The 14257-nt window shown below is 38.1% G+C and overlaps 1 protein-coding gene across 1 annotated transcript in view; it reads right to left on the minus strand.

The window, feature by feature from the left end:
• The window catches only part of wasf1 (WASP family member 1), a gene marked incomplete at both ends in the record, with an annotated part of 33443 nt that overhangs the window by 9821 nt on the left and 9365 nt on the right, over window positions 1–14257 (minus strand). The window contains 2 exons of the mRNA XM_079216078.1: window positions 8770–8887; window positions 12817–12970. Coding sequence (XP_079072204.1) covers window positions 8770–8887; window positions 12817–12970 — 272 coding nt within the window. The remainder of the gene's footprint in view (window positions 1–8769; window positions 8888–12816; window positions 12971–14257) is intronic.

The following is a 14257-nucleotide window of genomic DNA, read 5'->3' on the forward strand; positions in this document are numbered from 1 at the left end:
TCTGGGTGTAAGTCATTCTTTGTTTGTGTTGGAGTTCACAGGACCATTTTGGTATTCATCTTCTTTTAATCCAAATATCCATAAAGAGGTGAACTGTGCCTTCTGACACATAAGAAAAGTGTGTGTGTGTGTGTGTGTGTGTGTGTGTGTGTGTGTGTGTGTGTGTGTGTGTGTGTACGCGTGCGTGTGCGTGTGTGTGTGTTGACAGTGTGAGAGCAGCTGCTGTGGCCCGTAGCAGCAGGGCACTGTTCACTGTGTCGTTCTCGGTCCGTCTCTGCGTCTCAGTGCTCTGAGCTACTGTCTCAAGTCTCTTGAATGGACCTGAGAGCAGTTGCCGTGGCAACCTCAGCAAGTGGGGTGGGGATCGGGAAGCAGTAAAGATGGAGACGTGACCCTCTTTGCATTCTGCGACTGTGTGCATCTTTGAAATAAGGATGTGTGAAGGAAAATGTTTTCTTGGTTTTTCATGTTATTTACAGCAGCTAATGGCTATAAAGAAAAGCTCCTTCACCATTGCTGAAAATTTGAATGAGAACATTTTAGGATGAACAGAAAATGTTTTGATCTGAATATATATATATATATATATATATATATATATATATATATATATATATATATATATATATATATATATATTTGTTTTGTTTATATATAGGCCGAAGAGCTTCTTTGTCGAGAAAACATTCTACCATCGGGGACCATGTGATGCATCCTCACTTAATTATGTACCCGCATACTGACTTTTCTGATGCACCTGTCTCTTGAAACTGTCATACACGTGTGCAGAGGGACATCTCGTCAGACTCAAATGAGTATATAGATTTCCTCTGAGCTGTCGTCGTCAAATAAGGATTTCTGGTGTTATTATTGTCTGGTTTGGAACTGAACATCACATTAGCTATGCAAATTGAATTCCTTGTAGTCATTAGGTACTTTGACATTTTGCAGGTTAATTAGGGTCCGTCACCTGTGATAACGTGGGGGAAACGTTTTATACTGGCTCTGCATTCAATTCAGCCATCTCATTAACGTGCAACAGTGGATAAGGATAAATCCAGAAAATACTACCTCACTTCTGGATAAGTGTCCAAATAAGAAAATAGGCTAAAATGTAAATGTCAATATATTCCATGATGATGATGATGATAAGGCTTATCCAGCTGTCTGCGAGTATGATAGTGAGACGTGAGCAGGAGAGGCAGAGCCGAAAGGTGCGTCTCCACAGGGGGTCCAGGTGCTAGAGACGAACCTCGATGCAGTGTGGACTCAAACGCTGATTCAAAGAGAGGCAGCAGGGCTTTCTTTCTCTCTTTTCTTCTCAGTCCCTGGGACTTTCCTCTCAGTCTCTCTGTCTCCCTCCGACTGGCTCAGCACATAGTCTATTGCTAATCCACTGAGGGTGCAACTAACTCAGGAGCTAATGCGATTAGGACACTGGAGGCTTCTTTTCCCTTCCCTCTGTCCTGCGCTGCTTTCCATTTATCACTGGCTGCTAATCTGTGTGTGCCTGTGTGCAGCGTCGTAGAGTGTGTGAATTTGGTTTTAGACCAACAATTAGGGATGTGACTCTGTAAGAAAATGGCTAGTGATTTAAAGAGATGAAGTAGGGGATTAAGAGTTTTAATACTTATTACAGAGATCTATTTTCTGTGATGTACGATATGGCAGAGCACAGAGGCTTTACATGAGGAAGTGCTAGTTGGGAACTGGACCTATTTTAACTAAAATAGGCATTACACATTTTTACACTTGTACTGTTAAAACTGTACATCACTGGTAAATGCTCCTTTTCACTCTTTGCATTCAAATGTGGTCCTTCGACACTCCAGGCTCAAACATTTGATTTGCTGTCTTTCCTCTGGGGCGCGAAAAGAAACCTTGACCTGAACCCGTGAACTGTGTCTCCCTGCACACAAGATGAAATCAATTACTTTTGCTGCTCACTCGAAGGCATCCAAACCCCTCATCCTGCTTCAGTGGGTTCAAGGGATGTTGAGTCTAGAAAAACTCTTAAAGAGTCAGCTGCACAAAGCTGGAGCTCCCTTAAGACACGATTCTGATCTCTGTTTATTAAACATGTCAGGACTTCTTCATTTTCCTTTAATTGTTTATCTTCTACATAAGAATCCTGTATGCCATGATGTATGTTCCTCTATAGTGTTTCTTTAGGTTAGCCTTTTCTTTCCTTCTTTTTCATTTAATTTAATGACAAATTATGTCTTTACTTTCATTCAATATATCCAACATATGGTCGATTGAATCACACTTTTTCTATGTTTAAAAATGTATGATAACCAGGCTTGGTGAGAATTCAACCTTATCGTTTGCTGACTTTTGGTGGAATTATATTGTGATGATATCCTTGTAAGAGTACATTTGAATAAAAAAAACTAGCAGGTTTTCTTTTATATATTTTGAGTATTTTGTCAAGAATGTTGCATGTATTTGCCACATTGTGATATATATTGGAATCTAAAAGTGTATTAATATTAATTTCATGCCAAATTTCTGGCCATAACTAACCATATCAAGTTGTGGGAAAAAGTAAGATGAGCTGGTGAGAGAGAGTGAAGACAGACATGAGGGAGGGAGAACGTGAGACCGAGCTGGAACATCGTCTGTCACGGGACAAAGTGTGTTGGCAGCCGATCTCAGGTAGCGTCACGGTGACTGACAGGTGGCACGGCCCGTCAGGTCCTCGACACTGCAGCTGTACGGTGGATCATGGTGGATTTATATCTGTTTCAGCGCTTGTCTGTGCATTTCTATGCCTGTGTGTGTGATTTAACAACGCCAAAACGGTCTTTTTAAAGAAATATGTAGTAGTTAACTTGATTGGCCCAGAGCTTTATTTTACAGATTTTTCGAAAATGAGGAAGTGAGTTTTAAAAAACTCAAACGCTTCTAGATCATCAACCACAGTTCCGATCTAATACATTTAAACGCCTGAAGTACTGTAAACCCTTGTGAGAAGAGAAAGTATGGAAGCCCGTTTCCGCCACACACACACAAAAAAAGAGATGGAAAAAAAAAAAAGAATTATAATTATGAGATAATAAAGTCGAAATTATGAGATGAAAAGTCATAATAATGAGATTAAAAGTCATAATAATGAGATAAAAAGTCATTATTATGAGATAGAAAGTCATAATTATGAGATAAAAAGTCATAATAATGAGATAGAAAGTCATAATAATGAGATAAAAAGTCATTATTATGAGATAAAAAGTCATAATAATGAGACATAAAGTCATAATAATGAGATAGAAAGTCATAATTATGAGATAAAAAGTCATTATTATGAGATAGAAAGTCATAATTATGAGATAAAAAGTCATAATAATGAGATAAAAAGTGATTATTATGAGATAAAAAGTCATAATAATGAGATAAAAAGTCATTATTATGAGATAAAAAGTCATAATAATGAGATAAAGTCATAATTATGAGATAAAAAGTCATAATAATGAGATAAAGTCATAATTATGAGATAAAAAGTCATAATAATGACAAAAAAGTAATTATTATGAGATGAAAAGTCATAATAATGAGATTAAAAGTTATAATAATGAGATAAAAAGTCATTAGTATGAGATAAAAAGTCATAATAATGAGATAACAAGTCATAATAATGAGATAGAAAGTCATAATAATGAGATAAAAAGTCATTATTATGAGATAAAAAGTCATAATAATGAGACATAAAGTCATAATAATGAGATAGAAAGTCATAATTATGAGATAAAAAGTCATTATTATGAGATAGAAAGTCATAATTATGAGATAAAAAGTCATAATAATGAGATAAAAAGTGATTATTATGAGATAAAAAGTCATAATAATGAGATAAAAAGTCATTATTATGAGATAAAAAGTCATAATAATGAGATAAAGTCATAATTATGAGATAAAAAGTCATAATAATGACAAAAAAGTAATTATTATGAGATGAAAAGTCATAATAATGAGATTAAAAGTTATAATAATGAGATAAAAAGTCATTAGTATGAGATAAAAAGTCATAATAATGAGATAACAAGTCATAATAATGAGATAGAAAGTCATAATAATGAGATAAAAAGTCATTATTATGAGATAAAAAGTCATAATAATGAGACATAAAGTCATAATAATGAGATAGAAAGTCATAATTATGAGATAAAAAGTCATTATTATGAGATAGAAAGTCATAATTATGAGATAAAAAGTCATAATAATGAGATAAAAAGTGATTATTATGAGATAAAAAGTCATAATAATGAGATAAAAAGTCATTATTATGAGATAAAAAGTCATAATAATGAGATAAAAAGTCGAAATAATGAGATAAAAAGTCGAAATAATTAGATAAAAAGTCATTATTATGAGATAAAAAGTCATAATAATGAGATAAAAAGTCGAAATAATGAGATAAAAAGTCGAAATAATTAGATAAAAAGTCGAAATAATGAGATAGAAAGTCGAAATTATGAGATAGTAAGTGCGTATGTGCTTCAGTGACGTTGGCTTTTCTCCTTCCTGTTATCTGCGCTGTCTTCACAAGTCTCTTCATCCCCTCGCCGGTCTAACCATGCAAACGATATGCAAGCGTCACTGTTGACGTTTTAGCTCAACAAATAATAGCATTGCTATTAATGTAGCTGTTGCATGTGTTTCTCAAAGAGGCTACCGGTAAAAGCAGGAAAGCTACGATACGTTATCTTGCTCATTGTGTGGTTTATTTGGGGACAGTACACAGGCTACTGTAGGCCGCAGCCTCCGCCAACAACAGTCAACACCGTTAAACGTTGTCTTAACGTCCCTCAAACTCCGCTCCCGGAAACTCTCCACAGGCAGCTCACAGCTACAAAGGTCATGAAACCTTCACTGACCTCCTGTTAATTTCAGATTATACTCTGATATTAGGTCCACACAGATATGGAACATATCTTCATCACATAGGGAATCCTTAAACACACACTCTTCAAGGCAGACTTGAACCTTCTCCAGGTCCACAGGGCGCAAACAATCTCTACCTCCGTACACTAAGGGGCTGCATGCAGGAAGTGTTTACAGGAAGAAGTTATAGTTAAGATCGGTTATTGCAGTTACTGAGTTCAGGAGGTCAGTAAAGGTCTCATGACCTGTCTAGCTGTGAATCATCCTAGCTAACACTAATGCAGTATGTTGAAAGGTAACGCACCGAGTTGTCCTCTGTCGTTTAGACAGGCGCTTTGCGGTGAAGTGTGTTAACATAATACCATTTAGAGAATGAAGAACAACAGTGAGTCTCAAGCATATTGTAGCGACCCTTGGTCAGGAAAGCTACGAGACGTTATCTTGCTCATTTTGTTGTTTATTCGGGGACAGAACACAGGCTACTGTGGGCCGTAGGCTCCGCCAACAACAGTCAACAACACCGTTTAACGTTTTCTTAACGTCCTTCAGTCTCCGCTCCCGGTAAATCTGCACAGGCAGCAACACATGCCACCTCACTCGCTCCGCCACGCTCATGACCCAGCCACCCCATAGGTAGTAGGACACCACGGCTGTGATGACACATCTTGATTAAAGGGCTGTAGTACCGGTAGCCTCTTTGAGAAACACATGCAACAGCTACATTAATAGCAATGCTATTATTTGTTGAGCTAAAACGTCAACACTGACGCTTGCATATCGTTTGCATGGTTAGACCGGCGAGGGGATGAAGAGACTTGTGAAGACAGCGCAGATAACAGGAAGGAGAAAAGCCAACGTCACTGAAGCGCATGCGCACTTACTATCTCATAATTTCGACTTCCTATCTCATAATTTCGACTTTTTATCTCATTATTTCGACTTTTTATCTCATTATTTCGACTTTTTATCTCATTATTTCGACTTTTTATCTCATTATTATGACTTTCTATCTCATTATTATGACTTTTTATCTCATTATTTTGACTTTTTATCTCATTATTATGACTTTTTATCTCATAATAATTACTTTTTATCTCATTATTATGACTTTTTATCTCATTATTTTGACTTTTTATCTCATTATTATGACTTTTTATCTCATAATAATTACTTTTTATCTCATTATTATGACTTTTTATCTCATTATTATTGAGTCATTATCTCATAATAATGACTTTTTATCTCATTATTATGACTTTTTATCTCATAATAATGACTTTTTATCTCATTATTATGACTTTTTATCTCATAATAATGACTTTTTATCTCATTATTATGACTTTTATCTCATAATAATGACTTTTTATCTCATAATTTCGACTTTATATCTCATAATTATGACTTTTTATCTCATTATTATGACTTTATATCTCATTATTATGACTTTCTATCTCACAATTCTGACTTTTTATCTCATTATTATGACTTTTTATCTCATAATTTCGACTTTATTATCTCATAATTATGAGATTTTTTCTCTTTTTTTTTGTGTGGCGGAAATGGGCTTCCATACATAAGCTCCTCAACATTAGATTATAACGTTTCACTATTTAACTAATTTAGTACCCCTAGCAACGGCGGATTTCGCTCAAAGTACCACGGATGTAACTGTACGAATCTTCTAGTAGTAGGACTTTACTGTTTGTAAAGTATTGACGTCGCAAGCTGCGAAAAGGTGACGGGACTTTTTATTTTTTATTTTGGCTTCCATGTTTCGAGGTCCTGCGTTCTCATTGGCCCTCAGACTCATCTGAATGTGCGTCAGATGACACGCGCTGATGGAGACGATCATTTGAAGTACACAACGGTCATGGTGTGAGCAAGATTTATGGCCAAAGGTGCTAATTTTTCTATTTCTGAACCGAAAAACATGGACTGGAAAGGCTTGAAAAAATGTCATTGCTTGTGTTTATTGTGATTATAATTGCAGATTTGGATGCTTTAGGTCTTAATCTAAAGAGGTGCAGTATTACTCTGGGGCATGATGGGAAGGCACCAAAAATACAATTCATTTTATTTTATTTTTTTAAAAGGCAAGGAGTTGCTGATTCTTTATAGATCAAGGACACTAGGGGCTGGTATTCATATCAAGGTCATATGAGCTGTAGAACACCTGTAGAAGCCCTAAGCCTGATGAGGTTTAAGAAGCAGAGTGGTTTAGCTGGCATCTGTAATCGTCTGGTGAAATAATAAACTGGAGTAAAAAGAGTATACATAATTTACTGCAACACACACACACACACACACACACACACACACACACACACACACACACACACACACACACACACACACACACACACACACACACACCGTGACTGAGAGGCACATTGAGTTAAAAGTTAAAGCAATCTGAAAAAAGACACTGGAAAAATAGTTTTTTTTTCTCTGACCTCAAACATTTGAAGAAGAAAAAACTTGACGCTATTAGAAAAACACTATATGGACACTCAACCTTCATCTATCAGTGATTTACACACTAAATTTCCCCCAATTATTCATAACTCTCATTTTCCATCCCTCACCATTTTAAAGGTTGATATCTTCTCCACACTGTATTTGCCCTGATCCTCATTCAGACCATTTCTCTACCACGATGGTTACACAAACCAACAAATGTGTTATATAACTATAATTCATAAAGCAAATATGTGCACGTTATTCCTCTAATCCATCCTGCTCTCCCTTTGAATGTTCTCTGGGCCTTTCCATGGGGTCTGTCTATCTGCCAGTGTGGTGAAGGAGGAAATGAACATGGCTTTACAAGCTGAGCCCACCCGGGGCTTTAATTAGAGGAAATCATTGGAATGAGCTTCAGCTACAAGCGGTCATATCAACCTAACCCTCTGAAGAAGAAAAAAAGTCTTCCCTTTTAAAGATTTATGTATGTTTATTACTCTATCATAACTTTAATGAATCCTAAAACTGAAAATAACAGCAAATAAACATCCTTAATTTTACATCCTCTCAACTAATCCTCCGTCCTCTTTGAGCCGATTCCCACTATCATTAAAAACCTCATAACCAACAAGTTAGAACCTCTTCATTCACACAAACCCTCAGTGGGAAACCACTCTCCTTCTTCCTCATTGAAATGTGACTATAATAAGCTTTGATTGACTGCAGGGGGCAAAATGTGGAGCACGCCTTGCTTCCCACGCATGGAAATGCAAGCTGGGACTGATTAGGCTCCTGATGCTCCGAGTGGGAAACCCCTCTTTTTTGAGGAGGGGCTTAAAGCTCTGCATTTGATGTGGGATACGAGCTTTCTCTGGATGTGCATGGAGCTCTTTTATTTAATTAGTGTGGTCTGCATGCCTAAAAATCCAACTTCAGATTGTGTGTGTGTGTGTGTGTGTGTGTGTGTGTGTGTGTGTGTGTGTGTGTGTGTGTGTGTGTGTGTGTGTGTGTGTGTCTAGAGGCAGAGCGATGGCACACAGTGCAGGGGCAAGTGATCAGCAGATGCTTCCATTAATTAGATGTAATCATCACACGAGAAATAAGTAGAAGGGTCGACTGGAGGAAGACTTGATTAATCTATCTGTGGTGGCTAGTTACAGCCAGGCCTGTGTTTCTATCAGTGAATCACTCAATTTATTCAAGCAGGACAAGTCAATCTGCATCTACGGATACTGCAGGAAGCCTCTTGTCCACTCTCACTTCATGTCTTCCTGCTCGCTAACCTCAGTGCTCATGTGCCCACAGCCCACTGCTCATCACAAACACATCAATCTAATGTGGCAACACAGAATTAAGCACAGTCCAGAATAGTTGCACGAACAAGAGGTCAAATGTACTCGTGCACTGCTTGTGATTGTTCTGACATACCTTCTGTTTCCGTCTCTCCTTCCTCTTGTCCTCCGTGTCCTGCAGCATCTTCTCTCTCCACAGGTCAAAGAAGTAGGACGGGTTGGTGTAGAACTTCAGACCCTCCTTCCCATCGTCCCTGCAGATCGACAAAAGAATCACATTGGATTTTGGTTAGCATGCTGGAGAAGTAGTGTTTATTTTCTTTTCAGAAGCTAAATAATGACAACGATAACTTAAGCAAAAATTTAAAACGCTGGAACCACCTGTCTTGGTTTCTCAAAAGTAAATATTTGCTGCCTAGGTTAGTTATTCACAATACACTGAATATCTGTTGATTGGATGTAACAGATTTGAAGACATTTAAAGGGCAAAATTAGTTATTTATGAATTAATCAATTAAGACAATGATTGCCACATCGATCAATAATGTGAGTTCCAGATCAAGATGATGCCAGATTTCAAATGTAGTTTTATTCCATACACAGCTACAACAAACCATTAATGTCATCTTTGATTCAGTTCGTCAATTATTCTCTTAGACAGCAAATGATAGAAAGAGGCATCACAATTTCAAGGTTCAAGGTGAATACTTCAAATGTCTTGTTTTGCTCAATCAACAGTCCAAAGCCCCCAAAATCTTCCCTTTATAATAATGTCAGACAAATAAATTCTTACATTTGAAAAACTGGAGATTGATTGAAGACAAAGGTCAAAATTATTCTGTTACAAAAAGGTTGTTTTCCTTTTAAAATGCAGGGAGAGGGACATTTTGATAATAATATGTTTTCTTTTCCTTTGTCCTGCCCTTGCCTGTCTCAGTCTGCTTTCCTTCAACAAATCATATGTTTACCATTTTCCATGAATAATCGCTCATGCCCTGCGTTATCTTTTATTCTCTCTCATCTCTGCTCTCTGTCTTCTTCACTCACATTACAGAAGCCTTTGTGGTTGGTGCTCACTGGGGAGAACAGTGCCATGATGATAGGGAGGGAAACGGAGAGAGACTTTTGACAGACACAGGTAGTTATCACATCAAAAGGTCCTCATTGACAAGGGAATTATCATACACAAGTACCAACAGATGCTGTCCGGAAATGTAATTTTATATCAATATGATGATAAGCCTTGTAAATTGTCCTGCGGATGTCTTTCTCTTTTTTCTTGGCTGTTTCCAAATATCTTTATGCCCAAGTATTGTATTCACCACTGTCAAAAAAGACTGCAGCTTTCAAACAAACATTCTTAATTACAAACAAACTTTAATTATTATTTCCTGTATTGTGAATGAAGTTGTACACAATCTGTGGCATCTGCAGTCTGTTTGACAAATCATCAGCATTCAGTCTTGCAAACTCTGCTCAATAGTTTGTAAACCACTGGGAAACAATAATCCTGGAGTAGTGACTTTTGAGCAGGCACCCTGAACTAACTACCTATACATCCATCCATTTTCATCTACTTGTCTGGGGTTGGGTCGATGGTGCAGCAGGCTGAGCAACTTATTCCAGGTATCCCTCCCCCCCCACACGGTTTGCCAGCTCTTCCTGGGGAACCCAGAGGTGTACAAAGGCAAGACGAGATATATAATCCCCGTGCCCGGAAAACCTCTCACTGGAGGCGCCCAGGAGGCCTCCTGATCAGATACCCGAACCACCTCAACTGGCCCCCTTCGATGCGAAGGAGCAGTGGCTTACTTACTTTGAGCTACCTGTCCTATCTCTAAGGCTGAGCCTAGCCACTTTACGAAGAATACTCATTTTGGACGCTTGTATCCGCCATCTCATTCTTTCGACAATACCCAAAGCTCATAATAATCAATATAAGATGATTGCACAGATGCAACTATCACTTTGGTTATAAGGACTGGATGGTTCATAGCAACGATCACGGCACCTCATATGCCTGCAGTACACTGTGTGCAGTAGTAGTAGTATTTGACTGTTTGTGTAAATCATTATACATTGTCTTCATTCTGTGATTATTTGAGGCACGTGTTTGTGTGCGTCCGTCTTTTTTTCTTGTGTGCATGAGTGATGGAAGAAGAGAGAGCAGAGCACATGTGTTCAGAGTAGATCTGAGAAACAGCCTGACTCCTGATGTGATGTGTGGAGAGATGAACAAAATCAGGAGAGGAGAACAAAATGAGAGGAGCAGACGGAAGAACTCAAAAGAGGGTAATTTCTTACTTTTCTTTGTCTTGTATGATAATTAAGTGATATTAGGCTTATATTACTGTTCTTTATAGGTGAAATGATCTTTATTAATCAAGAAAGTAATCATCAGATTAATTGATAATGAAAGTTATAGTTAGTGTCAGCATATATATATGTACATATATATATATATATAAATATATATATATAAATATATATATACGTACGTATATATATATATTTATATATATATATATATATATATATATATATATATATATATATATATATATATATATATATATATATATATACGTACGTATATATACCACTCTTTCTCTCACAAACACACACATAGTAGAGCAACAGTCCTCCATAATAGAAACCTAATCCACTCTGTTGGACCACGTGCTCTGGGACACTCCATCAGTTGTTATTCAAGGAGAGGTGAGGCAGATACCCACACTGGCCTTTTGCTTGGACATGTCAAGGCCCAGACGTAAAATAAATGCCCTTACGGCAGATTGAAATACCACAGCCTACACCTTTCTCCATACAGTGCATATGCACGTGTCTGTACACACTCCAAATAAACAGTTGTGTTTTCCCTGTAACCTTCTCCAACTAGCTTGGTCAGAGTGACAGCCTGTGTCATGTAAGATGCTGCAGGAGAGAAAATGAAGTGAGAGGGGAAAGAAAGCGAGAAAGCAGGGCGAGAAGGCTGAGAAATAACGGGGAGGGAGTGCTGGCCAGCAGAGCTTTTTATGGATTATTCATCTTCAGATGTATCTCTCTATTGCTCTGCTTGCCCGGCTCAACACTCAGGAGTCAAGACATGTCTGGTGTGAAGGAGTCACAAGCCTGCCAATAATAATACACCAACCAACCAAGTTGCACAAGCAGCTTACCGTGTCTTTTCTATTTGTTCTGTGTGCATCCTTGTGAGCATTACTGTTCATGAAAACCTTTTTTGTGGCAGGCAAAAGTATGATACAGAAGAATGGGATAAATAACAGCCAACATTCAAGGCAATTTAGCTGCTTTTGTGTTAACACAGTAGGGCGCAATCAGTCTTTCTTTATGTCTTTCAATAAAATATAAATACATTCTTCCCCAATCTCCACACTGACGAGAATAGAAACGGATAAATATATGAAAGGTTGTTCGTGAAATGCTGGGCTCAGAAAAAGTGGCTGCAATTACACCTTCCAGTTCTTTCTTAAAGAAGGGAGCAATGTCACTCTCTTCTATTCATCATTTGACTTGCAAAATGTGGATTTAAAATGCACATTATAACTTACTTTTAGCATACGATTGAACTTCCCCTCAGTTTGTCTGTTGTCAGCTGTCTGTCGGTCTTGGGTTTGCCATCATCTACCTGCATGCATGTCTTTTATTGTTGTTTAGCTGTGTCTGATTGATTCATATATTTCACATACTGTGCATGCTTTTATGTTCTGTGCCTCTGACATGGATGCTTTTTAGTGTCTAACTTGTCTCTATCTTGTCTTTAGTCCATCTATTTTAACATAGTTATCCCTCATTTGATTTGCTTTGTGTGTGTTGAATTTGTGAGCCTCTGTGATGCATGTCATGCTAGTACTTGACAATGTCTCCTGAATGATGATACTACGTATTTTAATATTCTCACTCATTCATTGTTTGTGGACGCATCGTAAAGTGTCAATATTTTATAACCTTGTAAGTTTAGTCTTATTTCTGTTTTTAGGTTTGTTTTTTGGTATCTGCCTCTCGGGACTACAGATGAAAAATAGCCTCTTGGCTAACTCTGGCGAATTTACAGAAATGTTTTAATTAATGTCCACTGTCCCTTTATCAAATAAACCATGAAAAAAAAAAAAACATCATACCCAGAAAACCTTTTGTAAAGTAATGGGAACCGGATTCAGACCTGTAGGGCGAGAGGATGTTGAGGGGTGGCGGCTGCTCGCATGTCTGGTAGCTCTCCTGCAGTGGGACGGGCAGCGACTTGCGGTCAAACAGCTGCTGGTCCTGAATGGTGGAACTCCTGAAGGCCTTCCTCATGGTAATGTCCTGAAGAGACACTATGGAATGAAAGGAGGGATGGAGAATAAAAAAAGAGGAAGAGATGGGAATATCGGTTATTAAATCAAGTTCTTTAAAAAAAAAAAAAAAAGACTCGCTGTCTCACTCATGTCTTTCATGAACATCTTGTCAATATCATCATAACATCTTGTCAATATCATCAAAACATGACGAAGCACTAAATCTATGAGAAACTGCCAATCCTCCTCTCTTGGACTAACGCTGCATTGTTGTCCTCGTTGGATCCTTTCAGTTCCCCGCCAAAGCAAACCCACACAACGTCCAGACTGAATTAAAATAAGCCAGACAAGGCTCGGCCAGGCTAAGGTCGTCTGTCAGAGGCTGTGGGGATAAGTGCCCGTCTTTCGTACGGGAACAGCTGACATTTTCGGAGGGTGAAAGAAGAACTTGATGCTGCACAGCTGAAGCTTGCAGAAAAAAAAACAGGTTGGAGAAATTGCTGAGGGGAAGAGGGAAAACAACCACACTTATGCTAACCCTTAATCTTGTCGGGCCAAGTTGAAAACAGCAAGTCTTGGAAAGAAATCCAGAGCGTTGCAACGGGATCTGAATTATACATGAGGAAATGACAAATGGATACACTTTAATGCTGCCCAGAGGAAGACTGAAAAAAGTCATGTGGCATATAGAAAATATATTGTATTGTACCACACACACATACACAACAAAACAACAGAATCAAACACTGAACTATGAGCCCGTACGGTGAATTGATCTTGAAGCCAAAACAGCTGAGTCATCAAGACCGTCATTGAATGCTTGTCTTGATAAAACGAGTCAAACGGCATTTTACTGTGCAAAGGACAAGCTAACGCAATCTGATCTTCCACATCGCAGCAGTACATCTGGGTAATTACTTGCACACACTCACCGTAGTGAAAGGCCAGCCACCTGAGGCTCTGAAGTATCATCATTAACAAACACCATCAGTGAGTTGAGGTTCGGTAAGTAACACTCTGCGAGAGAGACAGGAGGCCAGAGCACGGAGGAGGGTGATAATAAAACTACACGGACACAACAGAGTCAGGGTGATGTAAACAGGGGACGGAGTGAAGAGCCACTAACCGTAAAACAAAGAGCAGGAGCTGACACACAGGAAGTATTCCCAAGAAATACAGACAAGTTGATGGCGAAGAAGAGGATGGGAATATAAGAGCGAAGGGAAATATGATAAAATGCGGAAGGAGTGGTGTAGAAGAGAGCAAGAGAGAAAACACACAGCCATAAAAACACAAAGTATGACCTCTGTGAGAAAGAATCAGTAA

The sequence above is a fragment of the Taurulus bubalis genome (assembly GCF_910589615.1).
Source record: "Taurulus bubalis genome assembly, chromosome: 3".
In the NCBI taxonomy this organism is placed as follows: Eukaryota; Metazoa; Chordata; class Actinopteri; order Perciformes; family Cottidae; genus Taurulus; species Taurulus bubalis.